Raw genomic sequence first — 22,050 nt, forward strand, 5'->3', positions numbered from 1 at the left:
TTCCTAATTTCATGTTCAGATTGCTCACTGCTAATGTACAGAAATACAATTGATTTTTATATATTAATCTCGCATCCTAAAATTTGTCTTTTTTTGAGGATAAACTTCAGGGAACTCTACTTGACCTCCAAAATCGGAGTCAAGTGGTCTTCCTCTGAGCTGTTAGAGCAATTGTAGGGCTATGGTTATGGCACTTACCATCCTGTTTTACAAGTGAATGTTTACCTGTCTGTATCCTTTGGGACATTGTAAGTTCTGTAAGGGCAGGAACCATGTTTATCTCAGGGCCTCGCACAGTGACAGATACATAGGATCTCAAAATGTATTTGTTAAATTAATAAGTGAGTAAATGAATTAGTACAAAGTTCATTATAATCTGGTCCCTTATCTGTCCAGCCTCATTTTCTGCCACGTGCTACCTACGCCCAAACACACATATTTACACTACTCTAGCCATACCAAATTACGTGCAGTTCCCTGTATACGTTGAGCTCTCTCATGCTTTTTCTACCTTTGCAGTTGCTATTCCTTCTGCACAGAATACCCTAACTCACTTGAACATTTGGTGAACTCCTATGAAATTCTTAATTTTACACTTGATCTTAGCCAAAAGGCCGAGAAGCGATGAAATTCTTAATTTTAATTACCATATTCTTGGTAAAACCTTCCCTGACTCCTCAACTTTCCCCCAAACCCAGGCTAGTTAGGCCTTCCAAGCTCTGTATGTCTCTATTTGTAGGACAATTGTCTCACCAGTGACCTTACCAACTCCCGGTGCTTAGCACAGTGCTTGGTATATGAGCACAGTAAACACAAAAAGTTTTCTGAATACAGAAGGAAATAATGAACAGCCACATGGGGAGAGGGAATATATTTAAGGAGATTTGTAGGAGACTGTAATATAAGCGTAGACTAGGGTTTGGCTCTAGAAATAAAGAGAAAGGATCCAAGAGAATGTTTGGAAAGGTCAATATCCCTTATAAATAGACTAAACACACAGAGAGTAGGAAATGCAGAGAATAATAAACCGTGGGTACCCTAGGTTTATTAGGTTAGAGAACATGGCCAATAAAGGAAATATTGCAAGGAAGAAAACAAGCTTAACACCTACCAATAGTTGCTTAACTAATGTTTCTCGCTGATCATGTTTAGTTTTATCTACTGATAAGATATCTAGAAAAGACACCAGACAATGTGTTACACAGCGCTTAATTGTAAATGGATGGGAAAACTAAAGAAAATCACCTTCCATGTAGCAATAATACATCTGAAACTTAATAGCTTCGTAGAAAGGGTAAGTTTCAAGTAGACAGCTCCATATTAAATGACAAGAAAAGCACATATATGCATATGTATATAGTCGTCCTCTTAAGTATTTTGTAAGATGTGATCTGGTATACAAAAAGCAGAGTGAAGATGACTGGGATAAAAGACAAAGTATAAAACTTCAAAATACCTGCATATAATACAGTCTCTATGCGATCTTTAATGTGGGCTCTGCTATTCTCTGAAGCAAGCAGAGGTGACGTCCCATTGGGAGCTGGAACAAGAAGTGGTCCAACTAAAAATGCACATGCTCCACCAAGATAACTTAGCATTGATGCAATAGCAGTGGCGGTGGCCCGTTCATCTGCAGAAAACCACGTTGTGGAGAGGAACGGAGCGGCATTCATTACGGTTGGACCTGCTAGTCCATTTAACATCTGTCCTCCATGGATTAGTCTGGAATCAAACAAATTAAACAAATTAAGAGGCTGTGAGGTTGGTGAAGCATTTTCTAGACAAAAAGATATTAGCCAAATAGCAGTTAACTAGGGCAATAAGAATACATACATATAAATAATATGCCACACCTGAATGGTAATGTATGTTGATTCTCTATAAGGGAGATCAAATACAGTAATAGCTACTCCCTATTCATTTCATAAATATTTATTGAAGCCTCTTATTTGTGCCACATACCAAACTAAATACTTCCAAATAACCTCGTTTCATTTGTTTTAACAACACTATGTGGAAGCTATTATTGTCTCCACCTATCGAGATGGGAGAGTCTTGGCTGAGAAAGATTAAGAAATTTGCCCAAGTGCTAACAGGCAAAGCTGAGATTCAGACCCAGGTCTGACTTCAAAATCCATATCCTATCAGATTGCCACTCATAAAGAGACCTAGTAATTGCCACCCGTCCTACAAATATAGTTGAGTTCAAAATATCGTCCCTACTCTGTGACAAGTGATGGGAATATAAAAAAGAAAAGTCATTATGGTATCTTCTTATAGAAGAGGAACTGGTCTGCAACTAACTATCGTTGTGGGATTCCATTTCTTTTCCTGTAAAATGAGGAGATTAAATTCAATATGTACTGAGCATCTACCTGTTAGGTTAAGGTATCTTTTCTCAGTATTTTATTTAGTGCTTTATCCTGTTCCTTACTGATCAAACCCTTTCCCTACATTTCTTCCTCCTCCCTTAACATATTCATATTCATGAGTAGCCTTGAAGAAGCAGCCAGAAGCCCAAAAAAGCACAGACAAGAAAGGGAGGTGAGTCCACCTCTTATGCCTCAGAGGTAGAGGAACGGGCAGGGACAGTATATGTGACATATACATGATACTAACTACGAATTTTGTTTGTTTGTTTTGCTTTTTAATCACCATGTGGGTGTCAAATCTCTTTTTAAACCATTGCCACCTCAGGGTACTTAGAAAAAGTTTCCTGACTGCAGGAGGAGGTAATGAACAGGCATATGAGAAAGAGGTAGGTAGGGCCCCAATACAGAAGCATAAGTGAGTGGGAAGTGAAATATGTGAATTAGGTCTGCTCACATCTTTGTAAATGTTGGAAAAATTATTTGAAGGCAAAATAGCTCCAAGCATCATTACTAAATTAGGAAAAGTAATGACATTTTGAAATCTTGTGTAAGGGAACTATTTTCCAGATAACAAAAACAGTTTAAGCTGTTTATAAACCGAATGCCTCCTTCAAAGCCAGTAGATCCCAAGCTGTCACACAGCAATTTCTTCACAGAAATATTTTTGAAACAATGTTATTAAGTGGCTTTAATCATGACTCCCTTAATCATGACTCACGATGGCACAACAATCAGACAGTACATGATGGCTCATAAAGATTAACTGCTTTGATATTTAATACTTTTGTTGTTGTTGTTGTTGCTTTTAATGAGGAGTTCCTGAAAGACTCATCTAAAGGCAGAATGGTTGGAATGAGTATATTTTATTATGCCTAAATATGTTAAGAGTAGGAGGAGGACATGGAAGAAACAACCTATCAAAAAACCAAACCAAACAAAAACTTGATGTAACAGTAGGAATCCTCAGGGTAAGGTATAAAACTCAAAGTATTGCCATGGCTTAGCTCTTTGTTACCCCTCCGTGGAATTACGAATGGACTGTTTTCCAAGCAGCAAACGTCAGAGTCGTAGAACATGCGAGCTTGCAGTAATGTAAGTGTCATCCAAGTCCAGGTGACTTAATTCTCAGAGCAGAATATTTCTCATGACAGCGTGGTACATATGCTAAAGCAGAATCCAAAGCAAGTATGATACTAGGGACATTTCTAAGTCTACAAGGTCACTGAACTTGGGGGGGGCCAACTTAGAACATATGTATTATCATAGTGAAAAATCACCTCAGGAATTAAAACATGCTGATTTGGTATTTTTTAATTACTCTAACTTAAATAACTATGTGATTTTTGCACTAAAAGTCATTATACACAAACACTCCTCACAAACGAGCTCTATAGAACTGAGACCTACAGGATCTTGGGGTTACCCTCTGAATTTATGGAAAACCTCGCAGGGAAACCCAGTCCTGTTCTTTCCAGCAGCCTGAAGTTTTCCAGAACTTAGCCCTGCTCCTTCTCACACTTGTATCCTAGAGTCCCTCAGGCTTCGCAGTTACTTATATAACTAGTTATAAGCACTGTTGTCCTGGTAACCAGGACATAACACTAATCTGTATGATCAAGATTTTTATGTTTGCCTGATACTATTCTCTGTCACCACCATTACCTTACTCTATTTTATGAAATTAAGGTTTGTAAAAATATATTTAAAAATAAAATTCAGTTTTATATATAAAATCTAGTTTTCCCATTTAATGGTAGTGCAGAATTAAAAGTATGCTTTTCTGGAACAATGCTGGCCATAAAACATAATAAAACCACACAAACATTATAATAAACTCTTTATAATGCCAATAAAGGAGATAAAATTTTTATAAATTATTCAATACAAGCTGTGTTTCTTAACTCAGTCAACAAACATGTACTGAGTATTCACTGTGTATTGAGTAAGCACTGTGATAGGCCTAAGCATATAGGAAAATAAAATTAAAAAGCTAAAGCCCTTGTCCTTAAGAATCTAAAAGTAGCTGAAGCATCACCTACCAGCACCCTACCAGGGATGCAAAGAAAAGTAAGACAATAATTAGTCCTGTCCCTCAAGCTTATGGGGCCTGTGACAGTGGAGGTCCCTGCTTGTTCTCCGTCTCCTCTCACCTCTGCGCAGGGGCTTCACATGTATGCAAGGGGACCTGAAGTTCCAGCTCCAGCTGAGCTCCATCTATCCCCTTCCAAACAGCTGCCCCTGGGGCCTAGGGAGTTCACACCAGGGATGCAGTCCACTGTTAGAAGAACAGGCCTGGGAAAGAAGACTGTTGCACGGATTCCCGGGGTCTGGTACGACTAGAAGGTGGTGGGCACGGCGGGTGCATTTCTTTGGCCCTACACGCTTCTCAGCCCATGGGGAACAGCAAAGCTGAAGGAAGGCCAGAGTGGGACACTTGCAGGCGGGGACCAGGACCAGGACGCTTTGACAGTATTGACAGAAACAGTGGGGCCACAGAGGAGAGCAGGTTTGGAGAACTGTTTCTAGCCATACAATAGATGCGGATAGAAGAATGACTGGTTATTGGGGGGAGGTGCACTCATAACTGTATAAACTGTTCACTAAGTGGATTAATATCAGTTAGAAGCTAAGGAAAGAGGTCGGAGCTAAGAGACATATGTTGGAGGTGGGGAACAAACACTGGAGAATACCAATATTTTTTAAATAGAGGAAGAGGAGTCTGGAAAGATGATTGAGAAGAGCTATTATAGAGGCAGAAAAAAAATAAAAGAGGTAAGATTGCCACCAAAGCCACTAAGGAGAGAAAGGTATCAAGAACATAAGAATGAGTGGTTGATAGCATCAAATCAAACAAACAGATCATTTCACTGAAATGGAGTCTGCAACAAGGAGCTCATTCATGATCTGAGTAGGAACAGTTTCCGAATGTTGAAGATGGAAGTCAGTCTCCTGAGGAAATGGAAATTCAATTTAGACTATTCATTCTAGTCGTTAGAAACAGATGCCAGAACAAAAATTAGGTAGATAAGCTTGGCAATGTGAAAAGAAAAAACACCCAGCTTAAATCAATAGTCTGAACTGAAGAAGTCTCTCTGCCTTCACTTATGGGAAGATAAATGCAACTCGTGATTGTCCTAATGCTTTCTAAGCACTCGTGAAAGAAGCTGGCTTTCAGAAATTAATAGTTATTGATCTGAGCTGACTGTTAAAACTAACACAGAAAAACAAAAGAGGAGTGATTCACAATTTTCAGTAAAGTGAAGTAACTCATGTAATTTAATGTCTATTGTTCTGTGTCATCGTGCCACGCTGCAGTATTGTTTTGCATGTAACAGCTAAGTTCCTTGTGGGGAAGGACCAGGGCTTCTGAATTCCCCAAAGTGATTCACGAAGTGCTAGGGCAGAGTGGAGGCTCTCTAGGAAGGCATGGACTAATTCAAAGGAGGGAAGTGGGGTCACTGAAATACACAACTAGCCTGCGCTTTAAAACTTCAGTTACCTAAACACATACATCACATCAGTTCCAGTTACAAATTTTAAAGAGTTTAAATTCAGCAATACAAAAAACAAGGTGATTAACAAATATTCTGGAAATAAAGCTTTTTAAAAAAGACACTGAGGGTGATAAAAGCGAGGCAGCACTTTAGTCCTGTCTTTAATAATGGACTTGGGAAGGGTAGGCAGGTATTAGGAGTGTAAAGAAGCAGTTTTGTCTCCTGGGCAATCAGCTCTGTAGCAGAAAGGGAGCTCTCTGGAAACTGACTAATTTCAGGGGTCTAACTCTTGCTTCCTCTCTTGAAACTTCATGCTTGATGAAGACAGTGTACATTCGCAGTTAGGGGATTGCCAAGTCTGACCTCTGTAGATCAAGCTGTGACAGATCTGCCAAGGGGCAACTGTCACGCTCTCTATCCCAGTCTCCTCTCACTGACTCCTTAACTTCCTCTCCACCCCACCCCTTCTTCCTCCTTCTGGTCTTCTTCCTTTTCTCTTTCTTTCTCCTTACCTAGCTTCTGCGTACTTTGGAGGCCTGGTTTGTGCCATCCCCACAGGCAGGTGGGAAAATGGATCAAAGAGAGGGGAATTTCCCTAGCGAGAAAGATTAAAAGTCCAGGTTCTCCAGCATCAGCAGAACTAGATGGCCAAGACTAGGAAGGCCGGCTGCTGCCCCCTAGCATCAGACTGCTGGGGCTTGCGGTAGGCCAGGGGGGACCTACTGAGGCCTCCCCAAGCCCTGCCCTTGCCCTGTGCCCCTCCAGCCCCAGTGAGAGCCCCTTCCCATAGAGAGGCTGAGGCCTCAGGGCACATGGTATGGCTTTGCACACAGTTGCATTTTTTGTCATATTGTTCAATATACTACAGCTTTTCGAACAAATGCCAATAGCTAAAGTTCAAACTAAAGACCTATAGTTCACGTTTTCTACTGTACTTGACATTTCAGTTTGTATTTAATGATATTCTGATATCCTAACCTTTTGCTGCCTGACATCCTGGAACAAACACCTATCGTTCTTAAATTATTTTCTACGTAGAATAATACGTTTTAGCATTAGAAGTTTTATAGCTGGAAAAGATGTCAAACCTCACCTAGACAACCCACTCTCCTCATTTTATAGATATAAAAAGTGAGTTCCAGAAAGGCTAACAACACATTTAAAAATCACACTTATAATTTTATAACTTCCCCTTTATAACAAAAATTGTTGGGGGGAGCTCCACAGTTATAAACCTAGCTAATGGCTAAGCCAGGACTAGAAAGTAAAATTAGAACTGATTTCACCAGTCCACAAATCTCTCTACTCTTCCACCTGGTCTCATTCTGAACATTCTCTGTTAGTAGTAGTGATAAAAATCATTGATTGTTAAGATAACCCAAGGTTCTCAGATCCAAAGGCATGTTGTAGCTAGCATATTTTTATTCTGTGTATAGACCTAGTTTATAAACCTTCAGTTTATTATGACTAGCATTGGTGATAACATTAGATAGTCAGCTTTTTAGAAACTTAGCAGATACTTCCTCAGTGTAAGTTTAGCAGTCTTAAATTAAATTCTATATATTTTTAATATGAAATAATTTAGAATATGCTAATGGTTCACAAACTTTCTCCCCATTCCCAATTCCTAATTATCTTGCATCAGATTAAATTCATGTGTTACAGCATTTCCTGGATACTAAAAATGGCGTTAAGTGCTAGAAATAGTTTTCCTTTATGTAACCCAAGAAAAGATAGGGCAATAAAAAGGGTCAGAGATGGTATGAATTAATTACAGGGAAAGGGAAGTTAGGAAGGGAGAAACACGGATGATGGTGGAAAGGAAATGAGCCTTCTAAAGACTGTTATAGTAATTTCAGTTTTCTTTTATGAAAATCTATTTCATTTTTGTATCTTTAATAATTTTGGCCAATTATGATTCAATTAACAATATCTATTAAATATCTACTATAGTCAAGGTACCTGCAACTAGACACTAAAGGGGATATAAAGATGAGCATTACAGCTTTGGCCCTAAAGAAGCTTATAATAATTTATCAAGTACCGGTTATAGAAAGTACATAAAAAACACAGTGAAAGAATTTTGGATTAGATGTCAGAAGACTCAGCTTCCAGTCTTAGCTAAATATATTAACCATATAATCTTTGGTGAATCACTTATTCTTTTTCTGTTTCAATTTCTTCAAAAATACTCTATCTATCTTGCAGGGTATTTACTAAGGCCAAATGCAATAATCTCTCAGCAAGACACGGGAAAAATGGACAGATCTGAGAGATGTCTATCACCCCCCACTTTGTCTCATAATGTTTTTCTTGTCTTAAAACTTTTATTTGTACTCTTAGCTTTAAAGTATATATACTCATAGTAGAAAAGAAGTGCAAAGAAAAAAATCCATACAGTCAATAATTCAATTAAATAACTCAACCATGACTAATATTTTGATTTTTCAGTCTTTTTTTCTTTTAGTTTTTTTTCCAATGTATCTCTCAATCAATACTTAAGCATAGGTAACCACAGATATCATATTGAATATACAGTTTTATGCACTAAATTATTTTAACTTTATAGTTTATCATAGGCATTCTCTCATTTCATTAAAGATTCTTTATAGTTTATAATTATAATTGTTATTGGCTCCATGAAGTCTATTATACAGATGTACAAAAACTTATTTAAACATTTTCCTAATGTTTGCTACTTATTTGCTAATATTAATAATGCTGTTGTGAAAATCTTTGTATGTAAATATTTGCCACTTTCCAAATTATTTCTTTAAGGTCAATAAATCAAAGGTATGAACATTTTAGGCCTTATGAAACCTACTCCCAAATTGTTTTTCAGAAGGGTTTGCAGTAATTTACATTCCCATTAGTAGTGGTTGACAGGACCTGCCTTCCTGACACTGAGTATCACTAAAGAATATATACCCATAAGTAACTTGCTGTACTAGTTTTCCATTGCTTTCATAATAAATTACCACAAAGTTAGTAGCTTTAAAATCATACAAATTTATTATCTTACAGTTCTATAAATCAGAAGTCCAATGTGGGTCTCTCTGGGCCACAATCAAGGTGTTGGCACAGCTATGTGCCTTTCTAGAGGGCAGACACTACAAAACAGTTCTAGAAAGGTTTAAGATTGCGATCCCTAAAGCAAGCCTCAGGTCCCCAACTCAGCACCAGGCAGAACGTGAAATGCAAAAGCTCTGCAGACCCCATGAAGAAAGCGCATGTCCTCTGATAGTCATGGGTGTGGCCACTGAGGATAACGGACAAAAAAGAGCCTTCCAGACGACAAAGCCAAAAGCCACGAGAACAATGAAAGGAGTCACTTCCGAGCCACAAAGGCCTGACAGACTCCAGAGATTCTGGATTTTGTGTCAGATGCAATAATTGGACAGGGCTGTGGGTCTTCTCCTTTGAGGAGCTTGTTAAAATCGTTGATTCTGGGGATTCATTCCAGAGACTAAATAAATAGGACTAGAGTGGGGCCCAAGGTGCTGTAGTTGTCATAAGCAGGTAGTCTGTGGGTCATACTTTTAAAGAAATACTGACCTAGGGGGATATGAATCTTATGTGTTTTACAGAGAAGAGTCTTGAATTCTTAAATCTACCAATTGTTCATTTTTACATTAAAAGATTTATATTTCTGTACTGGGGAAATTTACGTTTAACCCTTTCTTGCCTTTCCTTCTCTTAATCTCATTATTGAAGCTCTCATTATTTCACTTAACTAGTGTTCTCAGTCAAAAGGTAATATATACATACAGTAAAAATATTCCCAAGAGTAGGAAAGAGTATAAAATAAAAAGTAAATCTCCTTTCCACCTAGTCTACTGGTTCCGAGAAACAACCAAAGGTAATGGTTTCTTTCAGAAACAGTCCTTGCCAAATAATGGCATATATATCCACACCAGTTTTTTCTATGCAGGAAGATATTAAAGATAATATGGTATATAATATGTAAATTTTGCCTTTTTATAAAACTCAGCAATATATCAGAGATTACTCCATATCAGCACTTACAAAACTTTTCCTTCCTTTTCACAGCTGCATACTATTCCACCAAATAGTACTTCACCATAACCAGTCCTGTTGAAGACATTTGGTTGCATCCAGCCATATGCTATTAGCAGCAAAGTTGAACAAACATGGTTGTCCTTGCAAACTGGTAGAGCTTTATATGTGAGCTAATTTTCTAGTAGTGCAAACATTGGATTAAAGGACAGGAGCATTTTGAAGCTGGTAAAACTGCCAAAATGCCCTCCAAATAGGATGCCCTGAACTACTCACACATCAGAGTTGACTGTTTTTCTCTACACCTCAGCAACATAGCACATTGTCATATGTTTTCATCTTTGCTAATAAACACACATCTAATCGCTGTTTTAATTTTCATTTCTTTAATTATGATGGAAAGTTAAGTATTTTCTTAAGTTTATGTCATTTGTATTTTAATTTCTTCCATTACTTGCTCATGTCATGCATTTTCCTACTGCATTGCTATGTTTCTTCTTGTTGCAAACATTTGCTAGTTATTAACTTGCCCTTTGGTTTATAGTATTTTCAACCATGCAGATATTCTAAATTTTTGTGTAGTCAAATGTAGTTAGCCTTTCACTTATGGCTTCTGGGATTTGTGTTGTAGTTGGAAAGCCTCCATTCTAAGGTTTTTAAAGAACAGTCTTATTTTCTAATACTTTTATGGTTCATGTTTTTACATTTAAATCTTGGATTCAACTAAAATTTACTTAAGTGATAAGGTAGAGAGTTAAGGTTCATCTTCATTTTTCTTTTTCAGATAGATAAGTGGTTGTTACAAAACCATAAACTACACAATTTATCTTTTCTGGTATATAATCATTTTAAATGTAATTTTGCCAGCTGCAAAGCATTTCATAAGGAAGTACATTTCTAGAAAATCTATATTTACTAGATCCATACTATTTATTTAACACACATTAGTAAATGTTATCTATTGTTTGTACTAATAAAAGTTACACTAAATTGAAAGATAACAGGGCACGCGTTATGGAAGTAACTAGATACTCTTATGATTGACAGCAGATATAATTTACTATAAATTCATCTTTCAGAAATTTTTAAATTGTTCACTGGGCATACAATAAAACATTTCACACTATAGAGCATTGCCTCTACACTTTTTTTTGGTGTGATTTCTTCTCTATCATAGAAGAAGAAATGCTTTATAGTTCATTACTCTAAGTTCCTTATTTATCTATGATATTAATAAGACAAAAGTGGCAAAGTAATTTTTCCTGAATTTTCATTGGTACTATGCACATAAAAGAAATAATATTATGCAGAGCTAGAACACCATTAGGAAGGTGGTAAGAGTTGTTTTGATTGAGGAAAGCGCTTGTCAGGAAGCTGCTATTCTTGTGTCTTAAGACTTACAGAAGCTAAAATACAGGAAGCCGAGGGTACAAAGACACCTTTCCAGAGGACTGAGCCCAGAAACTCAAAAAACTCCAAGTAAAACAGGAGCACAAAAATACAAATGGCGAAATGCTTGTTTCAATGCTGGGCAGATGCATATTAAAGGTCTTTAATCCTTTCCACTGAGTGTCAGGTGAAGACTGAAGCTTTAAACGGGTGACATATTGAACCTACTAGTCAAAAATACATATTCCAATTGTAGCATTTTCATTTTAACAGCTGCATATGCACTGTCAATAATACTACTTAAATACTGCATAGACATAAAATAAAGTCTCATCTCAAGGAGATAATATTCCTACATTCTTTATAGATGAACACACAAGGATTGAAATTCAATTTATATCCTCTTTTTAGGAAGGAGTCAATCTCTCTGAACTTTTATTTCTTTCTTCACTTTCCTATCTTTGTTTACATTTCTTTATGAACTCTGTTTCTTTTTCATACCATCTTCTCCACTAACACAGAGAGTCAACTCTTTGTTATTCTTGGAATTTTATCTGGAAAGTATATGAAAGTATGTATCTGGAAAGTATATATATGGAAAGATATAAGATTAGAGAGAAGTAATAGTATGATGGCCCAAAACAGAAGAAAAGCTAACAATATTAATAGCCATTTTTAAAGAATGCATTGTTGAATTTAAGCTTACTGAAAGTTGTACTTAAAAGCTGTAGATACTTAAAAAAAAAACTGGATGTTTGAAAAATTAACACCATCTATAACACAATAATGAAATGCCTCATTTAAACCTCACTCAGAAGGATAGGAAATGAAGACTAGCTTTCCAGAGAAACCCAAATGATTTTGCTGTCTTCCTTTTAAAATATAAAACACTTGTGCTCTTTTATTTGAAAAGATAACACATTTTGAAAATTTGAAAATGAACAGCATTTATTTTGAAACTGAAAAATTCTGTTTCAGACTAAAGTCAACATCTTGTCCCTAAAATTCACTCCTTCCTACTTCTGTGTCCCCTGTCTCTGTGAATGGATTCAATAATTTCAGAGTCTCTAGAGTGAAACTTTAATCATCTTGCCGTCAATCTCTTTCTCTCATTACTCTACACATCTGTGCTGTCCTTTCCATTCCCACAACTTCCCAGAGCAAGTAGTCATTTCGAATTCCTCTCTCTCTTTTTCTCTCTCTCTCCCCTCCTCCTGTTTTTTTAACGAAGAAGGTATTTTTATTTATTAAAAATTTTTTTCACTTACAGTTGACATTCACTATTATATTAGTTTCAGGTGTACAGCATAGTAGTTAGACATTTATGTAACTTATGCAGTGACCCCCCCCCCACCCTATTAGTCTAGTACCCATCTGGCACTACACACAGTAGTTGCAACATTATTGACTATATTCCCTATACTGTACTTCACATCCTTGTGACTATTTTGTAATTATCAATTTGTATTTCTTCATCCCTTCACCCTTTTCATCCAGCTCCCCAATCCCCCTCTCCTCCGGCAACCATCAGTTTATTGTCTGCCCATGAGTCTGTTTCGTTTGTGTGTTTATTTTGTTCTTTAGATTCCATATATAAGTGAGATCATATGGTATTTGTCTTTCTCAGTCTGACTTATTTCACTTAGCATAATGCCCTCTAGGTTCATTCACGTTGTTGCAAATGGTAAGATCTCATTCTTTTGTACGGCCGAGTAATATTCCATTGTATGTATGTATCATATTTTCTTTATCCAATCATCTATTGATGGGCATTTACATTGCTTCCATATCTTGGCTATTGTAAACAGTGCTGCACTGAACATAGGGGCGCATATATCTTTTCAAATTAGTGTTTTGGATTTCTTTGGATAAATACCCACAAGTAGAATTGCCGAGTCATAATGTAGTTCTAGCTTCAATTTTTTGAGGAACTTCCAAACCATTTTCCACAGTGGCTGTGCCAACTTGCAATGCTACCAACAGTGTACAAGGATTCCCTTTTCTCTGCATCCTCGTCAACACTTGGTGCTTGCTGATTTATTGATGATAGCCATTCTGACAGGAGTGAGGTGGTATCTCACTGTGGATTTTATTTCCATCTCTCTGATAAGTAGTGACATTAAGGATCTTTCCATATGTCTACTAGCCATCTGTATGTCCTCTGGAGAAATGTCTATTCAGGTCTTCTGTCCATTTTTTAAAATGGATTGTTTATTTGTTTGTTTGTTTTGGTGTTCAGTTGTGAGTTCTTTATAAATTTTGTATATTAACCCCATATCAGATGTATCATTGGCGACTATCTTTTCCCATTCAGTAGATTGTCTCTTCATTTTGTTGGTGGTTTCCTTTGCTGTGCAAAACTTTTTAGTTTGATGTAGTCCCATTTGTGTTTTTTTTTTTTCTTTTGTTTCCTTTGCCCAAGGAGACAGACCAGAAAAAATATCACTAAAAGCAACGTCTGAGAGATTACTTTCTGTTTTCTTAGAGGAATTTATGGTTTCAGGTCTTACGAGTACATTTACCTCTTTAATCCATTTTGTGGTGTAAGAAGGTGATTCAGTTTCTTTCTTTTTTTTTTTTTTTCGCATGTATCTGTCCAGTTTTCCCAACACCATTTATTGAATAGACTGGCTTTACCCCACTGTATGTTCCTGCCTCCTTTGTCATAGATTAAATGACTATATAGGAGTGGGTTTGTTTCTGAGCTCTCTATTCTGTTTCACTGATCTGTGTCTGTTTTTATGCCAATACCATACTGTTCTGATTACTATGGCCTTGTAGTATAGTCTGATACCAGGTAGTGTGATACCTCCGATTTTGTTCTTCTTTCTCAAGATCGCTGTAGCTATATGGGTTTTTTTTTTTTTTGTGGTTCCATATAAATTTTATGATTATTTATTATAGTTCTGTAAAAAATGCCTTTGATATTTTGATACGGATTGCACTGAATCTATAGATTGCTTTAGGTAGTATGGCCATTTTAACGATGTTAATTCTTCCTATCCATGAGCACAGTATGTGCTTCCATTTATTTGTATCTTCTTCAATTTCTTTCTTCAGTGTCTTACAGTTTTCTAAGTACAGGTCTTTTACCTACTTGGTTACATTTATTCGTAGCTTTTTTTATGTTTTGTTTAGTTTTTGGTGCAATTGTAAATGGGATTGTTTTCTTCATTTCTCTTTCTGACAGTTAGTTCATTATTGGTGTACACAAATACAGCCAATTTCTGAATATTAATTTTGTATCCTTTTACTTTAGTGAATTCATTTATCAGTTCGAATAGTTTTTAGGTAGAATCTTTGGGGTTCTCTCTATATATTAGGATGTCATCTGTAAATAATGATAATTTTAATTCTTCCTTTCCAATTTGGATGCCTTTTATTTCTTTTCTTGTCTGATCACTGTGGCTAGGACTTCCAAAACTATGTTGAATAAAAGTGGTGAAAGTCTTCTCTTGTTTCTGATCTTAAGAAGAACACAGAACACTTTTAGTTCTTTTTGAGTATGATGTTAGCTGCAGGTTTGTCGTATATGGCCTTTATTAAGTTATGGTATGTTTTCAACTTTGCAGAGCTCCACTCTTTCTTATTCCCCTTATCCAATCCATCAGCAAATCCTTCAAAATATAATCAGAATTTGACCGTTTCTCACCACCACCACTGCCATCACTATGGCCCAAGTCACCATCATCTCTCACCTAGTTTACTGCACTGGTTTCCTAACAGTTCGCCTTACTCCTGCCCTTGACCTCTAGCTTCAGTCTATTCTCAATAAAGCAGACTGTGACTATGGTTCTCCTCAGCTCAAAACTGAGCTAGGTTCCAGTGGTTTCCTAGTTCAGAAAAAGCTGACAGTCTTAAAGGACCTCGCCTCACACTCCCACCACCATGCATACTAGTTCTGGTCTCATTTCCTACCACCATTCCCATAAAGTCTTTCACTCAGCTCCAGCCATACCAGCCTCCCTGCCAGCTGTGCTCTTTCCTTCCCACTCTTTACCCTTGCTAGTCTCTCTTGTCTCCTAGATATGCATCATTCCTTCAGGTTTTTATCTGAAAACGTGATCTTTCCCGGTTTTTTTCAGCCATTCTTTCTGAAATTTTACCATCCTTCCCCTGACATTTTAAATCATTCTTTCTTTCTATTTTTTCCATAGCATATAATATATATTTTTCTTATTTACCTAGTTTATTGTGAGTCTCCACAACTGGAAAGTAAACTCCATGAGGCAGGGATTTGTCTACTGTGTTCTCTGATGTATTCCCCATGCCCAGAACACACAGTGGGAGCTCTGTATATTGTGTTGAATGAATGAACTAATAAATGAATAAACAAACAAAAGAATGACTCCAGCTTGGGCTCTCATTGCATCTTTCCTAGTCTCCTGCTGGCAGTATCTGTAATTAATCTTACATACCTCAAATCAGTAGTTTACCTAACATAGGTCTGATTTTATTGCTACTCTGATTCAGAACCTAAGTGGCTCCCAACTGTCTAGTGAGGAAAATACAATTCTATAGGATAGCATCAAGAGCTTTCATAATCTGGAGACCCTGCTCTACACTCATCTCTTTATATCCCATTCTTATAGTTTATTCTGTAGACCTGTCTCCCAAACTTGAATAATTTATGGGTTCTTTTTAAAGGAAAAACACTTCTCAATGGCTTTCAAGGTCACATCCAAGGATCCCAGTTTGAGAAACACTAATTTAAGAAATTATGGTCAAAGAAACGTTCTGGTGAATAAAAATGTCGTTTAATTACAGATTATTACTGGCAAAATAATTTTTAATATTATAACCAAAAGGGAAACAAAATTTTAAAATCTCCATGGACCTTACACCCCCTGAGAATAAATCCAAGGACCCCAGTTGCAGAAATAAAACTACCTACCATATTTCCCCGAAAATAAGACCTAGCTGGACAATCAGCTCTAATGTGTCTTTTGGAGCAAAAATTAATATAAGACCCGGTCTTATTTTACTATAAGACTGGATCTTATATAATATAAGACTGGGTATAATAATATAATATAACACTGGGTATAATATAATACTGGGTCTTATATTAATTTTTGCTCCAAAAGACGCATTAGAGCTGATAGTCTGGCTAGGTCTTATTTTTGGGGAAACACAGTACCCATCCCAGAAGAGGCCTATGCTTACCTGCCTCCATGCCTCTGCTCCTGCTGTTCCTCTACCCCAGAATATCCTTTCCCTAACTATAGTTATTAAAATTCTACTCATCCTTCAATGCCTAGTTTAATTATCACCTCCCTTAAGCACTCTTCTTTTTGATACCCTCAGCCAAAATGTCTCTCAGTTTCTCAGGGCAGTTTTATACCTCTTCTATGGCATTAAATACATTACTCTTCCTTATTATGCTGCTGGATAGCATGAAGATGAACTTGTTCTCTTTTTATTTGTGGAACTAGTATAGTATCTTCCCTATGACAACTAATAAATGTCTATATTGAATCATCAAATAGTGAATAAAATAAATACTACTATAAATACAACCTTCTACTGATCATCTTAAAAATGGAAGTGTTCACTAAAAGTTTATAACCAACCATATATAATATACTCATAACAAAAGGAAAAATGTAGGAACATTTTTAAGTTATTTATAGGATTTACCTTCTTTTGAGCATTAAGTCTGATACAGGTATGCATCTTAGACCAGCTCCCAAAACCATAAGGAAAGATGTCAGAAGCACAGTTATCCGAAGACCTAAAAGGAAACATAAACATCTGCATTATTTTCTATTTTCTCTTCAAGTGAGTCCAATGTTAAGAACAAAGGTTGTTGTTTTTTATTACTCAATCATACTGATACTATGTTCTAATATTATGGCTTTGGGCTATAATGCCTAACATGGGGGAAAAAGTCCTCTACATGGTCAAAATGAAATTATTCTAACTTTAATAGAAAACTTGAATGATCACATCAAGGATAGAGAAAGAAGTTCCATTAGCTCCAGTTTTTCACAGTAAATGGCTAGAATGTTTTGTTCACATGTAAGACCAAAAATAATTTTAAAAAACTAGGTATTTTAGTTTTATATCTCCAATACAAAATTTTTAATTTTCAAATGCAAGTTACAAAAACTCTAATCTGCCTCTAAAATGTTTTTTAAGGTGATAGATTATTACTTTAATAAGTTTTCTCAAAAAATGACAGCTGGCCAATTATGTATATTATATTATAACTAGGATAAGCGAATCCTTGTTATAGGGTCATAGGTGGTAGTCCTTTAAAACCCTTTGATTATTAATACAATGGTCTTTTTATTTTTCTTGACTTATCAGATGGCTTTCAACTTACAGAATGATGCCACTTAAAAAAGAACGTGGTTTAGGATTTTAGAAGATATTGTGGATCCAACAGCTTTTCCTTTTGTATCCCAGTATGACCAATTATTTTCAAAATGTGTGCCAATGGCCGGTCACAAGATAAAACAGAATATAAAAATAAGGTAACCAAAAATAGACACAATAGTCGGGATACGGCAGAGTAATGCAACAGGGCTATAGCGTCCTATTAGGTTGGTGCAAAAGTAATTGCAGTTTAAAGGGTTAAAAATAATTGCAAAAACCGCAATTACTTTTGCACCAACCTAATACTATTGGCATGCTGTACTTCTGTTACTACTAAACTAATACTATCTTACTGCCTGTGGCAGCCACATCACAGAGGTGGCTCATACTGAGTGGGTGGCAAAGGTAGCAACATTTCTTCTAATTTCTCCCAAACTCAACACCTCTTTGAAACCATTTCACAGTGAACAGACTTAATCTGTACAATGCATTTTTTTTCTTTTTCAGACCTTTCTTGTTTTGGCATAGGGGAGATGGTTAAATGTTTGGTTTTCAAAGGGCTTCTCTACTTGAAGGAAACTAAAAGTCAACAAAACTGTAACTATGCAGATTAAACCTACTAAGGAAAACAATCTTGAGATCTGGGTCAGGCACACACATGCTACTTTGAGGACGATTTGTGATATGAACTGAGTTAACTTTGTAATATTCTTATATGATCCAAACATGATTAATACAATTTGGCAAAAGGAATAGCACAGAAAATTGTGCTTCTCGGTAACAAGTAATGCATACATCCTACTCATTTACTGCTTCTACTAAAAGAACACAGATCAGATTTGAAAACCATATTACAGCCACAGGAAATAGAGTGTAATTAATAAAAAGTACACTCATGGTCATAAATACCTTAAACTTGCAAAATGTGGCTCTTATAAGGTTATACTGGATGCCCTTGAAATACTGAATAAAATTTTACAGATTTGGGACTGTAAGGCTTATATTCTACGTGATATCTATTTTTTTCCTAAATATTTGGTTTGTAATTAAGATAAGCAGCCACCAAGTGAGCAGTGCGGCATTGTTTATTGCCATATGGTCCAAATAACCGGGTTACCTATTACTACAGGCTAGCACACTTTTCTACTCAATTATGCTTTTTATCAAACAAATGACAATATAATGGCTAATATAAACATTTAAGGATAAAGACATTGTGAAAAGCTGATTATTAAAGCAACCTCAAAGATAGTTTCTGGCTTTCTTGCTTATTTTTAACTGTTGCCAAGTATTACTTAACAGACCCCAGCTGATGCTCAGTTTTAATAGAATGCTTTCTTTGTCTCATTCAAATCTTGACAAGGCAGCACTCTACAATTGCATGCAATCAAAAATGTAACAAATGACTTTGGGAAGGAGAGGTATGAGGACCCCAGGAAAACAGGCTTATGAGACATCTGGGACCTTTATATATGAAGTATGATTTAAAAAATACAGTGAATGTTTAAATAAAATAAAACAAAAACTAAATTCCCCCATCCCATTTCAAATACACTTATCCCATCGCTCTTGCCACTTTCTGAAGCAGTTCTGTAAATTCTCTTTTGTGAGTATCTTTAGTTCCGCTGTCATGGCTGCCTCGATGTCCTGAATCAATTCGAAATGTTTTCCTTTCATGGTCATTTTGACTTTGGGGAAGAGCTAAAAGTCACATGGTGCCAGATCCTGTGAATAAGATGGATGAGGACACACCGTAATGTTTTTATTTGACAGACATTGCTGTACCAGAAGGGATCTGTGACACGGAGCATTGTTATGATGGAGGATGAAGTAGACTCACGAAAGAGGACTTCCAGAACTGCTTCAGAAAGTGACAAGAACAATGGGATAAGTGTGTTCAAAGCAAGGGGGAGTCTTCTGAGGGGGATTAATGGCCATGTGTCTTTCACTGTAATAAATTTTTTAAAAATTTAAACATTCACCGTATTTTTCGATCACACGTTGTATATATAGATCCCAAGTGATTACATTATTAGGATGTGAGTGCAAAAACCATTTGAGGAAAGGTACTAGAACAATTTGGGGAAAGCAAACACAATTGAAAATAAAAATAAATTCTATTCAAATATGGCATCTAGACACTGCAGGAAACTTCCTTCCAATGGATGAGATAACTCCTCATGCTGGGAACCTATTTGGTTATACGAATGGAGTCTGTTCAATAGGTGCCTAGAAAATCAGGATGCAAAGTTACTTGGATGCAAAAGTTAAACACATGTGCACATGCACACACACACAGCAGATACATCGGAAATGAATTATAGCCCCGAAGCTTATCTGGTAAGACTGCCCTTTCCCAGGCTGCATACTTCCATCTGTTGGACTGAAGACAAACTGCTTGTTCCTGGCAAGATCCCTAGTCTTCCTATCTCCAAGTCACATCCTTGCCACCACAATTTGCCTTGGAGACCTCATCAGGACTAATCACATTGCACTTGTTTTCCCTGTTTACATCGGTCATGAGAGATTCCAGATTCACAGGTCGTCCTTATCCCATCATGGTTCATATATCCCATAATCTGACCTTATCTTTGCCACCTCCCCAACTCCTGAAATCTGTCTGGAGTACTCAGAACCAGTAGAAGAGCAGAATTCCTATATTCTCAAGCTCTTCTCTAAACATTCTTCTTACCTTTTAACTCCCACTGAAGCCTCTCTCCTGAGGACACTGCTTCCCCAGCCACTTCTAGATTAGTTTACTCTCTCCTTCCTAAAGCTCTCCAGTCTCTTTTTCTCTTGATGCTTTTAAGATTTTCTCTGGTTTTAAGCAATATGATTATGATGTGTGTAGTTTTCCTCAAGTTTCTTCTCCTGAGATTCTTATATTTCTTAAATTTATGGGTTTATAGATATCAAATGTAGTAATTTTTCTGCCATTATTTCATTTTTCCCTCTACCTCATCTCACTCCATGCCCTCTCTCATTACCTCTCTCTTCTTCTCTGGGACTCTAATTACATACATATTATTAGTCCACTTAAAACTGTTCTACAACTCACTGATGCTTGTGGCGGTTTTAGCTTTTTATTCTGTGTTCCATTTTAGATAGTATTTACTGCTATGTCTTCAAGTTTACTTACGCTTTCTTCTGAAATGTCTAATCTGCCGTTAAATCCTGTCCAGTATATATTTTTTGGTCTCAGACCAAAAAATCTCTATAAGTTTTAATGTTGGTCTTTTTTTCCTGTCTTTAACATGCTCGTGCTTTTTTCTATCTTCTTGAATACATATACCGTGTTTCCCAGGAAATAAGATCTAACTGGAAAATAAGCACTAGCATGATTTTTCAGGATGCTTGTAATATAAAATAAGCCCTGATGCGTCTTTTGGAGCAAAAATTAATATAAGACTTGGTCTCATTTTCAGGGAAATATGGTAGGGCTTATTTCACATTACAAGCATCCTGAAAAATCATGCTAGGGCTTATTTTACAGTTAGGTCTTATTTTCGGAGAAACACGGTAATATATTTCTACTATTAGCTGTTTTGATGTCCCTGTTTACTAATTCGATCATCTGTGCCATTTCTGGGTCTGTTTCTATTGATACCTTTTCTCTGCTTTAAGGGGTGAATTTTATTGTTTCTTTGCATGGGTAGTAATTTCTGATTTGGATGTCAGGCATTCTGAATTTTACCCCTTTGGGTGATGGATTATTTTTTCCATTTATTTAAATATTTTTGAACAATGTTCTAGGACACAGTTAAGTCACCTTTGATCTTTTCAAGGAGTACTTTTAAGCTTTACTAGGTGGAACCACAGCAGCTTTAATCTAGGGATCATCTGTCTTTACAACTGAGCCCCTTCTGGGTATTCAACCCAACCTGCTCTGCCTGTTGTCCAATGTCTGAAAACCACTGTTTCATAAACTTTGATTTTTGTTCTCAGTTTTTTAAGATGGAAGGATAAATCCAGTCCCTGTTACTCCATCATGGCCAGAACAGCCTTTGATTTAATTTTATCTGACTGTAATACTCACCACTCATTGCTGCAGTTGTCTATAGACTACCACATACCTGCCTCCAGGTCATTCACCCTCACTACCTGAAAATGTGCTGGCTTATTCCTCTTCTTTAGGACACTATTTCTTTCTTAAATCTGGTGATTTCAATATCCACTAGATGGTCCTTTCAATATCCTGGCCCCATGGTCCCCTGACTTCTTATTCCATGATCATGTCCTTCACTCTACCTCAGTTGTTCACTCTCTTGGTTACAGTCTGACTTTAACTTGACAATAATTGCATCCATGACATAATCTCAATTTTGAGCATTCCATTATTCAACCATGACCTTTCTTTCCCACTCATTCCCTCTAGTACTCTAAATCTTCAACCAATTGGGGATGACAATTTTGGATCTTACTATGTTGTGTCATCTACACAATACGTTTCCTTTTAT

General features: G+C 36.6%; 1 protein-coding gene across 2 annotated transcripts in view; it reads right to left on the reverse strand.

Moving 5' to 3' along the window:
• SLC49A4 (solute carrier family 49 member 4) overlaps positions 1 to 22,050 on the reverse strand; it is a 69,888-nt gene that overhangs the window by 42,606 nt on the left and 5,232 nt on the right. The window contains exons 2-4 of one of the 2 annotated variants that reach the window (XR_012495910.1): positions 16,913 to 17,006; positions 15,457 to 15,589; positions 12,643 to 14,738 (exon numbers count right to left, since the gene is read on the reverse strand). Coding sequence is in view for 1 of the 2 variants with exons in the window: in XM_074330911.1 (XP_074187012.1) it covers positions 1,457 to 1,722; positions 16,913 to 17,006 (360 nt within the window). In the remaining variant the exon portion in view is untranslated. Of the gene's footprint in view, positions 1 to 1,456; positions 1,723 to 12,642; positions 14,739 to 15,456; positions 15,590 to 16,912; positions 17,007 to 22,050 lie in introns of those variants that run through there. The other variant, XM_074330911.1, reaches the window with a different exon arrangement.

Source organism: Rhinolophus sinicus, linkage group LG01 (genome assembly GCF_036562045.2).
Source record: "Rhinolophus sinicus isolate RSC01 linkage group LG01, ASM3656204v1, whole genome shotgun sequence".
NCBI lineage: Eukaryota > Metazoa > Chordata > Mammalia > Chiroptera > Rhinolophidae > Rhinolophus > Rhinolophus sinicus.